General features: G+C 30.9%; 1 protein-coding gene across 4 annotated transcripts in view; it reads left to right on the top strand.

Moving 5' to 3' along the window:
• Positions 1-19,399, top strand: part of LOC106457766 (ubiquitin carboxyl-terminal hydrolase 19-like) — a 55,177-nt gene that overhangs the window by 11,338 nt on the left and 24,440 nt on the right. For all 4 annotated transcript variants that reach the window (XM_022383796.1, XM_013917210.2, XM_022383795.1 and 1 more), the window contains 11 exons: positions 1,205-1,276; positions 4,484-4,602; positions 4,943-5,223; positions 5,499-5,655; positions 9,088-9,314; positions 10,330-10,395; positions 10,803-10,913; positions 15,668-15,778; positions 17,316-17,399; positions 18,012-18,106; positions 18,227-18,287. In XM_022383796.1, the coding sequence (XP_022239504.1) occupies positions 1,205-1,276; positions 4,484-4,602; positions 4,943-5,223; positions 5,499-5,655; positions 9,088-9,314; positions 10,330-10,395; positions 10,803-10,913; positions 15,668-15,778; positions 17,316-17,399; positions 18,012-18,106; positions 18,227-18,287 (1,384 nt within the window). The remainder of the gene's footprint in view (positions 1-1,204; positions 1,277-4,483; positions 4,603-4,942; positions 5,224-5,498; positions 5,656-9,087; positions 9,315-10,329; positions 10,396-10,802; positions 10,914-15,667; positions 15,779-17,315; positions 17,400-18,011; positions 18,107-18,226; positions 18,288-19,399) is intronic.

Here is a 19,399-nt window from a genome sequence, read left to right as displayed (position 1 = left end):
AAGGTCTAAAGCTAACACCTAAATGGACAAAACCCTCACTTAAAATTCAATGAACTGAACTTGGAATTATGGGCCCAGGCACCCAAGACTGAAAGCTACAGAATGTTGCATGCAAGCCACTGGAATTACGAAGGGAAGGCAAGCAACATCCAACTGGACAAGTCTTCCACCCAACCTGAAGGACCACAGAATGCAACAAACCTAACTTGGAATTATGGAGCCAATTCATGCCTCATTCAACCTGAAAAAACAGAGATCATCCTGCCTGGGATTACGAACTGAAATCTTAACTCCTCAATCTGGGAGGCAAGGCAACACCCCTCTCTCCAGAATTATGAGGAGGATGTGGAACAAACAAAGTTCAACCAATGGCTCACAGATTGTGAGCACAAATTAGTGCAGATTGCTAAATACCAACCATAAGTCATGTTTTATTATATTGTATAAGGTAGAAAAATACCAAATATTGTCATGTACTTTTATTGTTTATATGTTCTTTATTTAAATTTTTATGTTACTGTGAAAAAAAATTTTTAACATTTATTATTAGGTAGCTTTGCAATTAAAACACTTCATTGTTTTCCTGAAAACAAGAGGGAATTCTTAATAGCTGTGGTACTTGAAATTCTTTTATGCAGGATTAGAGAAAATTAATCTATGAGTCCTTTCTTTATTTTTACTAGCTATGTTTTTGTGTACCAGCAATACCAAGCATGGGGTACTCGTATACCTGATTTAATTTTATTGCTCATCAGTATCTCTACCAGCTTACCCCCAAATTGAAATTCTTTTAGGCATGATTAGAGTAAATTAATCTATGAGACCATGGTATGGTCAAATACACCTATCAAAAGGGTTTGACCTCCTGCATCCAACACTGTAATTAGATCTGAAATCAGTCAAGAGATGACAGAGCTTTGAGCTAAAAGTTTGTACTCGAAAAAAAAACCAGAAAACTCGAAACCATTCTATGAGTCACTATGCCACAGCTAAAAATAGTTTGTATAAAAGTTATGCTTGTAGCATTTATAAGAGGAGTGATATTTGATTGAGAATCACATGCCATACAAAAGTATTAATAGTTTGTTGTTCCAGTTCTGAGGGTAAGAAAGCTATTTATATATTTTTAAAAAAAATATTATGATGTTATAATCATGTTTACTTTTTTATCTTTTTAAACTGATACATTAATATTTACTTGCAGTGACAGTAAGTTCTTGGAACTACATCCTGGAACGTCTGAAAATACTGTATTTTTGTGGAAGATAAATGTGAAGTAAGTATAACTGTTGTGATGCTGTGTCTATGAAGATCAGTAGAAAGTAAATGTAGTTTTTAAAACAGTAGTAGGCACTTTGCTCAATTATATCTTTAATGATTGTAAGAGTATACTATATTTTGTCAGGATAAATTTTTCTTTTTCGTATATGTTGTTACTACCACTACTAAAAAAAAATCTGTAATTAATTGTCTTTTATTGTTCTCATTGTCATTTTAACACAATTATTATTATAAGTTGTGATTATTATGTTTTTTGCACTCACTGCTACCATTTGAATTCTATAATACACTATAATTATTATGTTCCTTTTGTTTTTACTTGTTGTAACTTGCTATAATAGTAATGCATTGTAACTATTCAATTGTGTTTTTTGTTTATACAGTTTCTGATCATTACTGCAATACACTGCTATTTTATTTGTAGAAGAGATGTAAGACCTTTTAAATGTAAACATATTTGACACAGTTTTTGATCTGTTCTCCCGAAGAGCTAAGAAACTTGGGTATAGACACAGATTGACAAATTTTTGTTTTGTTTTATAGTGGAATTATGAAACCTGAGTGTAGACACAGATTGACAAATTTTTGTTTTGTTTTATAGTGGAATTATGAAACCTGAGTGTAGACACAGATTGACAAATTTTTGTTTTATAGTGGAATTATGAAACCTGAGTGTAGACACAGATTGACAAATTTTTGTTTTGTTTTATAGTGGAATTATGAAACCTGGGTATAGACACAGATTGACAAATTTTTGTTTTGTTTTATAGTGGAATTATGAAACCTGGGTATAGACACAGATTGACAAATTTTTGTTTTGTTTTATAGTGTAATTATGAAACCTGGGTATAGACACAGATTGACAAATTTTTGTTTTGTTTTATAGTGGAATTATGAAACCTGAGTTTAGACACAGATTGACAAATTTCTTGTTCTATTTTCTAGAGCAGTGGTGGCAAACTATTTTATAGTACCCCATTTCTAAACATGTATTTTGTTGTCTCCTACACACCCCATATAAAAATAAAACAGGTCTTAAAATGGTACATAGCATAAGGCAAACAGTTTTAGCCTACTCACCAATTTAGTGTGAAAAATGTGTTGAACTTGGGATGAGGTTCATTCTTGGCTGAATTGTTGGCACAGCAACTTAGAGATCCCACTCTACCTGCAGATGAGATCACTGTTTTGTTTTGATTGCTGTCAGAGCAGAAAACACCAACTTGCACAGATATGTTGATGTAAAAAGCAAAAGCACATCCATTATTTTGTCATGACAGGTCAAGGTATTATTTAAGAACTAGCATCTGGAAATTCCCAAGAGGTTTTGACTTGAATTCTGCCTGAAAAGTTTTATCACTGGGTAGTTCTATAAGCTTTTCCTGAGCTGCCATTTGCAGCTGAGAAGTTATGCTGTCATTAAATGGAATCTTGATCCCGTTGTGTTCTCCTGATGATTATTGGAATTGATCTGAAGTTTTTTCAGATGAATAGAAGCAGTGTCATGAATAAGACTATGGTGTAACTCATTCCAAGAATTCACTAATGCAAGGAAATATTTCTCAATTTCCATTCACAGACTGGCTTTTCCACAACACTAGTTGTTTTGTGAAAAACAGACACTTTTATCACTCAGTTGCAAAATATTGCTATTCTGGCCTTGCAGTGACAAGTTAAGGTTGTTGAGTTTGTTAAGAATATCAGCCAGGTAACACAATACTAAAAGTCACTTTACATCTATAAATTGTACTGCTACTATAGAGTTGCAGTGTAACAAAAAATATTAAATTTATCTTTCAGCTGCATAGTGTCACTGAGTGCCTTCCAACAAGACAACCAGCACACCTCTGTATGCAGCAGGAGCTTGTAATACAAGAATCTCATTTCTTTACAAAGAATGGAAAACAGTCTGCTGTTCAAAACAAAGTTCACAACACTTACAGCATCTTCTACCTCTTTGTTTGCTTTTGGCTGCAGTTTATAGTGTATGATGCAGTGTGTAAGTGTAACTCTTGAAACATGAGTACTTACTTTGTCTCTGAACTTTTTCGTATTTCCCATAGGTGCAACTGACCCATTAGTGTAGATCTCATAACAATTAATCCAAGAAAGATAGTTTGTGGTGAAAAACTCCTCAACAAGAGAGAGAAGATTGCTTTCCCTGTAACTCTCTCTTCCTTCCAGTGTTTGACTAAACAGAACCCTTTCACACTCTTCTTTTTCTTAACAGTATCATACAAATACTAGAGGCTGAGCTAAATTTGCAATATCCCATATGTTTTTTGGCTTTATGTTTTTACCATTCAGATAAAATATATTAAAGAGGCTTTCAAAACTTTTGATTGTATGGTGAATTTGGGACTATTCTGAATGTTTGTTATTAACTGCATTTTCATATCAGCAAAGATTACATATATATATACATCATGTGACAGTGTCATGTGATAGGCTTGATGACCTCGCTATATTTCTCTCCATGTGGGATCTCACACATTTTTTATGGAAGCAAGAAGAACTGGTGTTTCTCCCATATGTTTTTTGGCTTTATGCTTTTATCAATCAAGTAAAATATTTTAAAGAAGCTTTCAAAACTTTTGATTGAACAGTGACTTCCTTTTCAAGCATTGTGCTTTGCTTTTTCAGATGTTGCTTGAAATACTCGATGGTTTTACCCACATACTCAAAGTGTTTGGTTTCGAAAAGCCTCATAACTTTATTTGACGTTATGCAGTCATTACCTACAATCTGTGGACAAATAATGGCCTTTGGGGAGTTTACCCCCACAGTTTGTGCACTGGCTCAAGAGCAGTTATGGAACCTAACTGTATATACAGGCTAACACATTTCTTGTATGCTCAAGAGGAACTATGAACTTGAGTGTAGGTGCAGGCTGACACATTTCTTACTCTGTTCTGTAAAGGAGCTATGAACCTTAGTGTAGGTACAGGCTCATTTATTTATTGTTCTATTTTGTAGAGTGGCTGTGAACCTGACTGTAGGCTGACACATTTCTTGCTCTGTTCTGTAAAGAAGCTATGAACCTGAGTGTAGGTACAGGCTGACTCATTTATTGTTCTATTCTGTAGAAGAGCTATGAACCTTAATGTAGGTACAGGCTGACTCATTTATTGTTATATTCTGTAGAGGAGCTGTGAACCTGAGTTTAGATACAGGCTAACTCATTTATTCTTCTTTTCTGTAGAGGAGCTATAAAACCATTTGAGTGTAGACACAGGCTGACAGCAATGAGTTTAGAAATCAACTTGAAGAAAGAGTGTCCTGGTCGATGGGATTGTCTTGAATCAAGCAATGCTGTGAAAAGTACGTGTGGCTTACAATAATTAATTTAAAACTAAGCATATTTCAATAACTGAACTTATCTTTATGTATGATCTGTTTTGTAACCTTTTCATGTGTTTTATGTAAGATGTGTCTAAGGTAAATCAGCTGACAGGAGAAAATTTGACTGCAGTACAATAGTATAAAATAAAATGATCAAAGTAACTTGACTTAAATATTTTCAACAGAGTGACATTATGCTTATCAAATTTAGAAATAAACCACTATAATAGATGCTTAAGATTAGTCAGTTAAGAAAAAGTTTGATTTATTAGGATTTTAGTACTGTACCCTGAGAAATAAGTTTTGTTTTGGTGATCAGGACTGTCATCAGATGTCCCATCAAACACATGGCTACTTGTGAATAAACAGTCAACTTTGCCTATAGCTGCTGTCCAAGCAAGCCCCAGTAAGGCTTCTCTCCAACAGTCAAAACTAGTGAAAACTCAAGGCCAACGAGAAGGCAGTCGTTCACCTAAATCTATGTCACAGAGATGTGTGCAGTCGCATGGACAAGGCAATTTATTGTCTAGTAATTGTTGTGGTCAAGGAGATAGTAAAAGAGAAATGAGTGAAAAAGCAGATAATTTATGTGTTAATCAGGTATTTGTAAAGATTTTTATTTTAAGCACATATAGACTTGTTTAGAAAGCTTTGTTTCAGATAAAAATTAAATAAGTTACTAATATTTGATCATGAGGTACTGTTTTTCTTTCTAAAAATCACAGAATGCAATGGGTTTTTATAACTTTCAAGAAATAACTACTATTTTCCTCTTATAAACTTCAACAAGCAATTAAATACTTGTTTTATAAACATTAAGAACAAAATATTTTAGCAGCATTTGATAAAAAGATAAGATTGTAATTTTCTAACAGAAACCCACTTGTATGGTGCCCCCATTGAATTTTGCCAAACAAGAACAACTGGCTGCTCTTGGTGTCACTGGACTAGATAACTTGGGAAACACATGCTTTATGAACAGTGTTTTGCAGTGTCTTGCCAATACAAGAGAGTTCAGAGACTACTTTTTAGGTAAGTGTTACACATATTTCATTTGTGAGGATTACCTTATAAATTGAATTTTTTTTTCAGAAATAGCATGGTAAAAACTTACTAAGCCTTTAATAATTAGGTTTCTTAAAATACAAAAAAGAGACAAAAATGCTGATATTTTTCATGACTAGTAGCTTATATGATCATTTAAGTCTAACAACTAATTAGTTACTAATATATTCTTTCATTTAAATCACTAATTACCAATTAGTTTTAATCCTGTATTTTGGCTGCTAATTTGGTGCTATCTCTATGGTAGAAGACAGGATTTGAAACTGGGTCTTCTGTTCTTGAAAGCCAGATGTGCTATTTCCTTGTTTAGACACTCATGCCATTTAGACTCAATATGACACTAACTGTTTGAGTATTTTCAAGGGGAATATCCAGGTTTTGCTAAGTTATTTTCTAGGTTGAAATTGTGTGTTACAAGTTAGTTGGATTTAAAAGGCTATGACTATCTTACTTTATCTTGTGTGAGGTTCACATCCCATTATTTTTGCTCTTCATTAGGTCTTTAATTGAGTTTTTTGGTGTGTACTAACTGAAATATTCCATTGTGAATTTTGAAGGCTGCCCTAACTTTATACTCTGCAAATCCTTTGAAAAGGTTTTCTGAAAGATCTTTGACACAAGGGAATACATCTGTAAGTATTTTTTCTGTTACGAAGCATGAAGGAAAATATATCATTACCAAGTTCTATTTATGATGGATACTCTGAACACATGATAAAGAGGAAAGTAAAGGAAACAAATGCTAAGCATAAGTAGGAAGAAAGTTACAGATATAAGCCATATTCATCTCTGTCAAAACTCTCAGAAAATGTTTAAAGGACTTGCAAACATCATAAAGTCGGGAAAGTATTAAGAAGTCACAACACAATATAATCTTAGTTAGTGCACTTCAAACCAGCTAAAAATCCAATGGAAACCAAAAACATTTTATGCAACATTTCATGTAAATGTGGACTCCGATACATTGCAGAGACAAAAATACCAACAAAAGTCAGAATTCAGGAGAGGAATAGATGACCTAGGCTTTGTGAGACTACCTACAGTAAATCATATAGTCAGAGAAGTAGATTATACAATACAGTGGAATAATAATAATAAATGTTTATTGTTGTTTTTTTTGGTATTGAAAACCATGAAGTTGTAAGTACTTTCTGCAAGGCTATGGCTATCAGCTATCAAATATTGTCATGGTTAGAAACCAGTGTGATCACCAGAGCATTTTTAAGGAACTTTCAGTGTGTGTGGGAGGGTAAACTTTCCAAAAGGGCCCAAAAATTGTTCCATAATCCATCGTGTAAATCTATCAATCACAATAAGTATCATTTCCAATCAAAATACCAATATATGAGGACACACTAGTTATATAAATGAGCAGTTTTCTTAGTCTGTAATGGAATTATGATTAAAAGCTCATTAAATAATAGTTTTACAACTTTGTTCTACAAAGGCTACATCAAAATATATTAACACAGTGTCAAATTTTTCCTTCAGTAGTAGGGCGGGAAAGTGGAGGGCCCACTGGGGGAAATGCCCCACAACTTAATATGTCCAAAAATGTAAAGGTTATCGCCTATCAAAGTCTAATTAATAACTAATTGTCTACCATGTGTTTTGGATGCTTATCTACTGCCACCTTCAGGGAATATTGAGAGGGAGTGTATGTGGTGACAAAAAACCAGGATTTGAACCTGGGTCTTCTTGCTAGAAAAATGTGTGCTATCTTCATGCCTAAGTTCTTACCAAATGTAACTTGATTTGGCTACCTATCTGGATATTTTTAAGAGAGATGTTCAGGTTTTGCTAACTACTCTGCTAGGTTGTTTGTGTGTAAGTTTCTTTTATCTTTCTTTTTCGTTTAAATGGCTCTTATCATGTTGTCTTAATAAAATGTTCTTTTTCAGGTAAATATAATGGTAAAACAACAATTATTTGTTAGAACTTTTTGACATATGTTGAGTTACCATAAAATCTTTCAGAAAGATGAATTGAGTTTTGTGTTTGGTAGTAGTTATATATATTACCTCATTGACTACAGCTGCTCTAAACACCCACAGAATGTTTGCAAGCCGTACACTATATAAGGCACAACTGCCAGAGGTGGACCATTCCCTATATGGCGAATCAGCAGTCAGTGGATTAAACACTATTTTTAAATGACAGAAGTACTATAAAAATATAGTGCACTAAATCCTTTCATGAGGAATGTATTATAAAACATAAAGTTTTTGTATGACAGAAAACTAATAAACTGATGTATATGAAAGTTCTACACAAGATATGAAGTAATTATGGGACAGTCCTTCCCAAATTTGGTCTGGATCACTTTGAAGCATTTTATATAATGGGTAGATACGGCATTTTGAGGTTTTTGGTTAATAACTGTAAAGTGTGATCATATTTGTACCACATTTCATGGGGACATTAAGGTTGAGGGTCTTCATACACAACATTAAATGATCCGGATCATTCATCATTCTGGATATGAGAAGGATTTTCTGAGTTTTTGAAGGTGAAATTTGATGTTACCTAATAATTATAAATGTATGCATTCTCAAAAAGGAGTGACAGGATAAGGATATGCAATCTCTCCAATTTCTCTTGTTGTTTCTGTTGTTAGCTGTGACCTCCTCATCTGTTTCTCCTCCATAGTTACATTGCTGTTCCTGTTAGTTGGCTGTGTTCTGTTAATCTGTTTATCTTTGAAAGAATTTGTTGCTAGTTATGACATTAATTTGTATTAACCACTGTAACCCAATAGCACAATGTTATGGTGCAGGTTTATGTTGCACATAAATCCAAAAATGAAAATGTGATTTGTCAAATGTATTGACTGATCCCAAATCATTTAAAACCATACAATACATGTTACTTATACTAATGTAACTGCTTAAGGGCATACACATAGAATGAGATATACATTTGCATGATGAATTTTTCATCAATGTTATATGATATGTAATTTCTTAAACAAAGACAGTTTCTTTCTGTGTTTTGGAGACACTGTAGAAAACAATGTAATGAGTCATATATTAAAAATCAATGTGCTCTTTCATATACAACCAACAAAACTGAAAATAAAATTGTAATGATTTGTGTAGTTTTAGTAAAATTTTAGAACTTTCATCATATGAAATTTCTCAGAGCAGTCAGTCATCTACAAAGAAAAACAATTGTCAGCTGGTGGATGTTTTGAAAGTACTGTAATAACTGCCATGACTTATACTGTACAGTTGTTAAACACAATATTAACTTTTTTTAGTACCAATACTAACAGTATTGTTTGCCTGGAGTATATTCATAGTTGCTAATTTTTACTTGATTATTTCTTTATTTGTTAGGCAATAAAACTTGTAAGCTAGTACATTAATAATTTTAATTGATTCTTTGTTTCTTGACTAGATGGGCTCTACCAGTCAGAAATTAATATGAAAAACCCACTGGGCATGGGTGGTAAACTGGCTGCAACCTTTGCAGTACTAATGAAAGTATTATGGTCAGGAACTCATCGTTCATTTGCTCCTACCAAATTGAAGACCTTGATCAGCTTGAAGGCAACACAGTTTACAGGGTTTGCCCAACATGATGCTCAAGAATTTATGGCATTCTTGTTGGATGGGCTTCATGAGGTTTGTATGTTTGGTAGTATTATCAAATATATCAGCAGTAAACAAGGTTTCCTGAGATAAGAGTGGTTAAACAGTAAGATTGGTGATACGTTACAAATATAGTAAAATGGCCTGCTGAATTATCAATCGGTAAATGCCTACTAAAAATATTACTTGTAACAGCTACTTTCACTAACTAGCAAGTTTTATATTTGTTCCTAGAACTCTGGATATTATCGATGTAGAGAGATAGATAGAGACATATCAAACACAAAGTTATGTCCATAGGAATAAAGTTTTCAAATACGTAACAGTTTTTCAAGTGCTCAAAAGTATTATAAAGTTAAAGTCAAGAATTATTACTTGCAAAAACAAACCCAAGCCCTTAAGGAGAATGTTTGAAAGTGGGGTTCTAATTTGTGAGATCAAAAGCCAATGTGTATTGTGCAAAGCACAATCAGCAAGCTATTGCTATGGAAGTCTAGGGATATGCAACTATTTCAAGTGAAGAAATGCTAATGTTTCATCAGATGAATGTAGACTATGTAGCAAATGTTAAATACCATAAGCAGTTGCACTATAACTATATAAGCATAATTTTTTATGGCACAAAAATAGGGGAGCTGGCCAAACCTTCTCAACCTCTCCTGCGTATGTACATGAAACTAAAAACATTCAAGTGGGTTTTGATCCAGAAATGCTAATGTTTCATCAGATGAATGTAGACTATGTAGCAAATGTTAAATACCATAAGCAGTTGCACTATAACTATATAAGCACAATTTTTATGGCACAAAAATAGGGGAGCTGGCCAAACCTTCTCAACCTCTCCTGCGTATGTACATGAAACTAAAAAACATTCAAGTGGGTTTTGATCCATGGTTTTTTCTATTTTAGAAGATACTTGAAATGTATTTAATTAGTAAATATGAAGTTCATTGCTGTGCCATCTACTGCAGTGTTAAACTTTTGTATGTTTTTGTGTAGTTATAATCTTGAAAACTGTTTACTGAAAATATTTTTCATTACATTTCAGGATCTAAATAGAGTTAAGAACAAACCATACACAGAGAATGTAGACAGTGATGGTCGACCTGATGAGGTAAGATGTCATTCAGTTACAGGTTGTGTTCAATTTTACAGTTGTTTTTTGTCATCTTAATGAGATAAGCAGTTATTTGATCACCTGTAATGTTCGATTTTTGGACATTGTTCATGAGCTTGTTAAGATAAACATTGCTTGGGGATGTGTAGTAATTAATCTTAAAATGTACGTCTGAAATACATTTTTTCAAACATGAATTAATTTTGTCTGAAAAAATGTACATCTGAAATTTTTTCAGACAAAATTAATTCATGTTTCATTTAATCATGTAGTGTATCTTGGTGATTGTTGTAGCTTTTTATTTGATATATTCCTGGAAATAAATTTGGCTGTTGTAACTGCATAAATTTGCTGTAATGTGTAAGAGAATTCTATGCTGAGTTTCAAACGTTGTTTATTTTTAGGATATAGCAGATGAAGCATGGCATCTTTACAAATCAAGAAATGATTCTATAGTGGTAGATCTTTTTCAAGGCCAGTATAAGTCCAAGCTTGTTTGCCCAGTTTGTAATAAGGTAATGTCTGTCAATCAGATTTCATCAGGTGACCACTTACAGTCTAAATAATAATCTTATTAATATATTTACACTTTGTTCATGGATATTATTTATGTATCTGCACAACTGTAGAACAAATAAAATATGATGTGTATAAAGTTTTTAAAATTATTCCTTTTTTTTATTTGTTCACAACTGGAAGCATGTAAGGTCATTTTGTTTGAACTTTAACATCTTTTAATGCTGTAAGTTTTTTTTTAAGCCTTTTCTGGATTGGGGAGGTATAACTGTTATCTTTTGATTTTTTTTCCTTCTTACTTAACCAAATTACATGAAACTTAGGACAGACTTACTAAATAGTATTTAGTTTTGGCATAAAAAAATTGTATAACTTGATTTAGTTTTATCTTATTTTTTATGTTATAAGGCACTTTTTAGAAAAAAAAGTACTCTTTTATTTTGTCAGTTGCTGTATTCATCACTATCAATTCTTTTATTTATCTGCATTACTTGAATTCAGTAAATTTAAAAATGACTTTCAATAAATAAGGAAATGAGTCTTTAGAATATTTTGCTGTCATTACTGTACTCCCTAAGTTTTAAGGGAGTACAGTAAGTGACAGTCATGGATGAAACTTATCATAGCTTTCAAACATTTTTATTTTAATATAAAAAACATTTTAGGAGTGAATAGAATGTCAGAAAAATATATGAAACATTCCCAGGTCTGTGACTTGTTTCAAAGTCTTCCAAAACTGTAACTACATTTCATTGTTTTACTCTGCATGAGCTAGGTCTGGTCAATTTTCCACAGAACCATAAATTACATCTCACACTATTTTGTTGATTGTACATGGAAATAAATAGTTTATAATCTGCTCTATACAATGGTATTTAAACTTTGACTGTAGATATTTTATAAGCAGAGATGTATCATTAGTTCTGATAAAAGGGTGGCAACAACAGTCTGTTCCAATGAAATCAGAAAGAAAGTCGTGAGAAACAAAACATTGAGAATTGTATAAACCTATACCTTGGAATGTTTAGAAAAATCTATATGTGTGTTGTTTATAGTTGAGGCTCATCAGATCTGTGTTAAACATGCAAGTTTGAATTATTTATCAATTTTCTTTGTGAATTGCACTGAATAAATATTAAAAGTGACAAAAGTTGATTCTAAAATATTTTTTAGCAAACAATTCTTGAAATAGATTTAGAATTATTATTTTTACTTAAATTTTGAAATTTGATTTTTAACCATATACTTTTCAGTCATTTCTTTTATTCCTTAGAAGTTCAATAAAACATTATGAAGGTGATTTTTTTAGCATTAAAATTTGGAGTCAATCATACAGAAATGCTATGTTTTGGAGGCAACAAGAGAAAATCTTCTAAACTAATTTCATATATAACTGCACACATTTAGAATGTGATCTCTCATTTTGAAAAATGCAATGAAACTCCCAAAATGTCCTTTTGATGTTGATAAAAAGTCTTTCCAAAGCAAGGCTTTTTTTTGCTCAGAACCATTCCATTTTGCACTTGATTGGCACTGTGAAAATGATTTTTCAACATGTTTATGTTGAAACTCTGTGCTCTTAGTAGAAACAACAATAAATGTTCTTCAGTTGGTTCTTATTACTTTTGTTGGTTTGATCAGTTATATCTTAGTTGTCAATCATAGGATGATCTAAGACAATGAAAGTAGTTATAATGACAAAAACAAAATATTTTTATCTTTCTATTCATTTTGATTCACAGTTTTTTTTTGTGTTTTCTGTTAGTTGGCAACATTCTTGAATGACCTCTCTTTCTGACTCTTTAACTTTAACAAAAAAATCATTATGACTGCATTCTTAATGTTGGTATTTTATACAAACATGCACCTTCCAACCTTTCAGTTGCAACTGAGAGGTAAAAATTATTTTTGGACATTCTCCCACTATATATATTGACTAGTTTAGCACAAAATATCTCTGTTGTAGGTACATAGCTTTGTAAAAGGCAATGGACTTTCACCAAAATCTTGTCACAAATGAGGCGAGGACTGATTTTAGTGCTTTTTTTTTCTTATTTGCCAAATATTGTGATGACCAAAATAGCCACTCATTTCTTTACATTAGACTTGCAGTTTTAGGGTTCACTTGAGGACAAACAACTTTCATTTGAGAATTCTAATTATGGAAAAGAAGCCTAAGCATATTATAATGCTATAAATGACTAACTGTCCAGATACATAAAACAATTATAAAAATAAGTAATCTTATAGTATTACCAGTATAATAGTTTAGTTTGATTTTTGGTTACATATGTGATATACTTATCTTCTGATACTGTTTTCAAGTTGATTGAAAAATTAATAAAAAATTTAGAATATGTATTCAAATTGATTACAGTGTTCAAATATCAACAATGTAGCAAAAACAATTGATGAAAGTAACAACAGTCCTTGACATCCTATTAACCATATTGTTTACAGTTCTTGATTAACCCTTCCATTATGGGCTGGGTGGAATCCACCTCGCTTATAACCACGAAAGTATCCATGAGAGTAATTATATTATGATTTTTCATAATGTATGCATATCTTTACAAAGTTTTGCAGGTTATTGGTAAATATTACAAGGTTTTTGTACACAAAATATCAGGTTTTTTAAATTAAATATTAAGATTTTTTTAATTAAAAGATTTTCTCAAACTTTTTCTTTAAAAATGTTGACAATCCAACATGCAAAGCAATTTTAATTTTAAGATTAAAAATACTTTAATGCATTAGAACATTTTCAAATTTCACATTGCAAAATCTATATAATCTCCAGAAAATTATAAAACTTTTGAATAAAAAAACTTTTTTTTTGTTCTTTTCACTAGTGTCTTTCTGAACAGGTTGGTTCAATATGACTGATTTCGTAACCTCAATAAAAAATTAGGAAAAAATATAAATTATGCTTTTTTCGTTCTAGAATGACTACAGATTATAACATGAAAACACAAATTTTTAGTCTAAATAGCTTAAATTTTATAACCTTATACATTTATATGTATTTAATAATTTTGTTATATTGACCTTCCAGCCGTGCCTGGCTAACAATGTAGATGTTACAATGACGAGGCACTTTAGTCTTTACAAAGTGACCTGTCTTGGCTGGGTTTTAGTGTACTAGTATTTTGTGAAATACAATCACATTTCAACTGCCCCCCAGTGGCACAGCGGTATGTCTGCGGACTTACAATGCTAGAATCTGGGTTTCGGTACCCGTGGTGGGCAGAGCACAGATAGCCCATTGTGTAGCTTTGTGCTTAATTACAAACAAACAAACACATTTCAATTATTATACATTATATATGTTTATACATTATTTCTATTTACAAATAAGCTCTTAAACTTATTTTTCTTAAAACATAGAACAGTAAATAAAGTATAGGAAACAATTATCTCTTCTAGTTACGATCTTTGTACTCGTTTGCTGCTTGTCATAAGTTGCTAAGCCTTATGAAATTTCCCACGTTGAGGATGTAAAAAGAAATTTTTTTTATGTTTTATATATACATTTTACTTAACCAGAAAAATCATAAAATACTATACTGATACCATAGAATTCCACTATAATTTATCAAGCTTAGTAACTAAGCTGTATTTGGGTCCTAAAAAAATACGAAATTTTGAGCTCACTAAAGACGTACCTTATTCTTTGAAATCTTATGTGAAAAGAATGAAATTAGCAAAATTACATGTCAAAATGGCTGAGAAAACCACTAGGTGGACATTCAGAGCTCTTGGTTGGTTATTCATGTCATATATAGAACTAAGTGTATATATATGGGACCATTTTCAGAAAAGGGAAAGAGGTGGGCAGGGGGGCACTGTGTTTGATTCAGTATAGGAGTGATATATTAGCAAATAGAAAAGATAAGATGTTCTTATTTTATATTCTAGCTAGTCAATATCGGTAGTTTGAATTCCTTATTCATACGAAACAGTATATTTTGTATTTTGACATCACAAACATCTAATTTGAACCAGTGCTGCATTCAACATACCATGTGACACACAAAAATCGATGTTTAGCTATGTCTTTTTAATATTTACTTTTAAATTAAGAAATTAACTAACATATAATACTAAAATTTGAATTATAATTTACAATTTGATACCAAACGTATTGACATAGATTCATAAAATATTAGTTCAATAAAACTTTGAATGCAAGTCAACAAATGCGATGACGTGGCCCTTGAAACATGATCCGTCAAGATAGGATTAAGTTAGCATGGATTTAAGTGCACACAATAAGCACACATATATGTGTGTGTGTTATTATACAATATAAATAACATTGACTTAAACTATCATAATTTTTATTTCAATATTTGTCATGAAAGATGAGAAGGCAGTGTTTGAAAACAACATCCAACACTTGCATCTTTTTAAGAGTTTTTATAAAATGCAAAACCCTTTTCCATTTGCTCTTTTTTAGAATTTTTTTTCTTTCAGTATTTCTTTCCTTTGAAGGAATGTTAATACAGTATTTTTTAAAATGTAATTTCCAATATTGATTTTATATTTGTCCTTACTAAAAGTATTTTGAATAAGATTTTAATACCTTTATGTTAAAATGTTTCATTTCACTTTTTACATGATGTCACATCATATGCTCTTGAATATATAAAAGGTTTTTTGATTATTTATCTATTTAAAAACATTGGGATGAATATATTGCTTTGTGGGTAAAAAAATTTATTAACACTATGTTACTTTTGTATTTTTTTAGGTTTCAATCACATTTGACCCATTTCTTTACCTCTCAGTTCCACTTCCAAAAAAATTGCAAACCTTCACAGTCATCTTTTTTACTAAAGATCCATACTGCAGACCTGTTCAGGTAAGGTGAATACTTTAATGCAGTTTAAAGGATATTCTAAGGAGGTTACTGAAACTAGCTTCACATGATTATAAGTTTTAAAATATGTTAACTTTAATTAGATGGGAAGTTAGATACGTAAACAAACTTTGAAGCTAGTTCTTTTCCTGTGCTTTTGTCATTTTCATTTTTGGTGTTCTAAAAGGTGTTTCAAAAGTCTGTTGTCATAGGCTGAATGTACATTTATATTTATAGATTATACAAAAGGGTTTGTCCTCAAAATCAGTACAAAACTAAAAATGTTCAATCCAGATCACCCTCACACACACATTTATTAATGTTTTGTGACATTATTTAAAAAATATGCATTGAAACAGGAAAAGCAGTGTTACATAACCAACTGACTTTTAGACACACTGTAATTCATCTTCCAGTTATAGATAAGTTCGTATATTTACAGTGTTTTTAAAAAAATAATTGACACCACATAGTTAATTGGATTGGACACATTTTTCTCTTCCATTCTTCTCAAACTTAGTTATCTTAGAGTGTATGACACACTATACATGTATGCACCTGTGTTTAATAGTAAATGGAGAAAAGAAACATTATACCAGTTAATTGTCAAATGATAATGATGAGTTTGTAAGATTAACATGAAAGCCTAATTTAATGATATATCTGCTGTCAATACAGAAACTTTATTTATGTGGTTTGTCAAAATACTTTAACCTACTCTCCATTCTGAAACATCTGCATGAAACTCAATAATTTTAAAATAAAAAAATTAATTTTTTAGATGATGGGTAAACTTGCGTGTGTGAATCCAGTTATTTTTAATAACTGATAAATTTAGTTATTATTAAATAAGAAAGAATCATACTTCACCATAAAATAAGTTTTTAGAGGTCAAATTTCAGAAAATTGTGAGTTTTGTTTACTTTATGTTAAATCTGAACTGTCTTTTGTCTTGAGTGTTCATTAGAGATTGCAAAAAATAGAATATATACCATAAATATATTTTTTAGATACATAACTATTTCTAGTTGTTGTTTTTTTAATTCTCATAAATTATAATATTTGATATATTTCTCAGTGCAAGAGTTTATTAAAACTGAATGACAGTTTTCTGGATAGGATTTTTCCCCTCAGTTTTTTATTTATTCCTCTCTCTCTGTTATCATTTAAATTAATAAAATAACACATTGCAAATAATTCTAAAACTTAGTTGATATTAACTGTTTTTTATCATTGAAAACCTGTTTTAGGCCAGTTAAGAGTAAAAGTGTTAAAATTTTAAGTCACTCTGAATGTTTCAGTTTATGTTATTAGGCTTCTAATGTTGTAACATTAATGTTGTTAGATCTGTTTATGCTTGTATAAATATGAAAGAAGCTGGTAAAAACGTGAAAGTAGTTAAGCCTGTAAGGATGGTAGAAACATCTCGACTAAGTAGTTTTTACTCCATAACAAAATTGTTAAATAGAACATGGATGACTTAAATATTATTTAAATATTTAAAAAGTTCTTGGTATGCTTTTTATATTTCTATATCCAGTACACAGTTACACTGAATCAGAATGCTGCTGTTGAAGATTTAAAGGAAAAAGTATCTAAGAAATTTGGTGTCAAAGCAAATAATGTGAGTAACTTTTAATGTATTAAAATGTTAGAGTTTACATAATATATCTTCCTAGGAATGTTTAATGAATCTAAATATACATATAAAAGTGCAAATGGATTTGGTAATTTTTAGGTGAATAAAGTGAATTTCAGTAGTAACTTTCTCATGAGACTTTTAACCTACCAAACATCTGGATGTTTTAGAATTTGAGGATCGGTGATGAAATTGGTTTGTTCTCCATATAAAAAATAATTAGTGTAATAGAAGTATAATTTTTTAAACTCATTACTTGTTTATTGAGACAAAAACAGTTTAGGGGTTCAGTAGACCCTGTATTAGTTGTGTGTATCATTTTGTAATGGATTTGAAGTTTTCTATGCACTACATGTATTTGGAGTGTAGGTGTGGGTGACAGTTGTTCCACTCTAAGCAAATGAAGTCCATAACAATATAAAACTTAATACATTATACTGTACCTGATATTACTCTTAAAACAAAACCTGGGTGTGTTATTGAATAACAAAAAATGCAAGGTTTGATGAGCTTAGAATAAATTGTGGAGAAGAAATAAGAATAAACATTTTGTTTACTACTTTCAATTGAAACACACTGTTTACTTTTCTCTTCCAGTTGCGGGTATTTGAAGTGTATAAAAGAAAGATTCAAAAATTCTTTGGAAAAGGAAGTACCCTATCAGGAGTTACTCCCAATGATCAGCTTTTCGTGTGAGTATCTGAAATGCTAATTTATGAATATTGTAATTTGTGTTTTGTGAAAAAGGTGATAAAAAATGTCATAGAAGAAAGGAGAAAAAGTTCATCAATTGAATTAACTTTTCCTTTTAGGTTTGAAGTGTTAGATGAAATATTAGCTGGTGAGCCTGTTTTGGAATTTGCTGTTATTCAGGTTAGTTTTTTGTAATTTTCCTTTCAGATGTGTGTTTAAATCACTATTATAATAAGAGAAGAAAAACTAAAAAATTTTTTCATTGTAAAATAATAAACGTGTTTTTTAAAATTGTTGAGTAAATAATTCTTTTCAGAGGAATACAGCTTCTAACAATGTATTTAGGTTTGTTTTTAAATAAGATTTAAAACCACCCCTACCAAAATTTGGAAACTTTTCCTGTATTATACTTTTCTGTTAAACAGCCAGTTTGAGAGAAAAGATTCCCATGTTTCTCTAATTTTGAAAATGTGATTAACCCTTTCCAGGCTTAGCAATCTACGTCAAGCAGCAACCGAGTGCAAAGAGATAATTGTTTGCTTTACTTCTTTATTTACTGTTCTATGTTTTAGTAAAAATAAGTTTAAGAACTTATTTCAAAATAGCAACAATCTATATACACATATAATGTATAATAACTGAAATCTGACTGTATTTTACAAAAATATTAGTCGACTAAAACACAGCCAAGACAAGTTACTCTGTACAGACCAAAGGTTACCTTTATGTTATTTGATATGGTAACATGAGTGCATGTGAGTTGCATCGTTGTAACTTCTGTATTGTTAGCCAGGCATGGGTGAAAGGTCAATATAATAAAAATAATAAATATATATAAATGTATAATGTTATGAGGTTTAAGCTATTTCGTCTAAACATTTATGTTTTCGTGCTATAATTTGTGTTCATTCTAGAATGAAAGTGGCATACTTTATGTTTATTACCTAATTTTTTATGGTGGTTGCGAGATCGGTCAAATCTACCAAACCCATACATGTGATTAATTATTGAAAATAACAGATAAAATATAAAGTTTTTTCTTAAGAAATGTTTGATAGATATTTGGACATTATAAAGATTTCGCATGTGAAATTTAAAAATTTTCTGATGCATAAAAGTATTTTTAATGTTAAAATGAAAATTACTTTGCATGATAGATAGGCAAGATGTGAAAAGAAAAAAAAAGGCATGAGAGAAAACATTGCTTTACAAATCTTAAGACTTAATAAAAAAAATTTTGATATTTTGTGTATGAAAGCATTGTAATATTTACTGATAAACTGCTAAATTTC

The sequence above is a fragment of the Limulus polyphemus genome, unplaced genomic scaffold, assembly GCF_000517525.1.
Source record: "Limulus polyphemus unplaced genomic scaffold, Limulus_polyphemus-2.1.2 Scaffold371, whole genome shotgun sequence".
Taxonomy (NCBI): Eukaryota; Metazoa; Arthropoda; class Merostomata; order Xiphosura; family Limulidae; genus Limulus; species Limulus polyphemus.
Note: the sequence above shows the minus strand (reverse complement) of the source record. Positions and strands in the feature narration are given on the sequence as shown.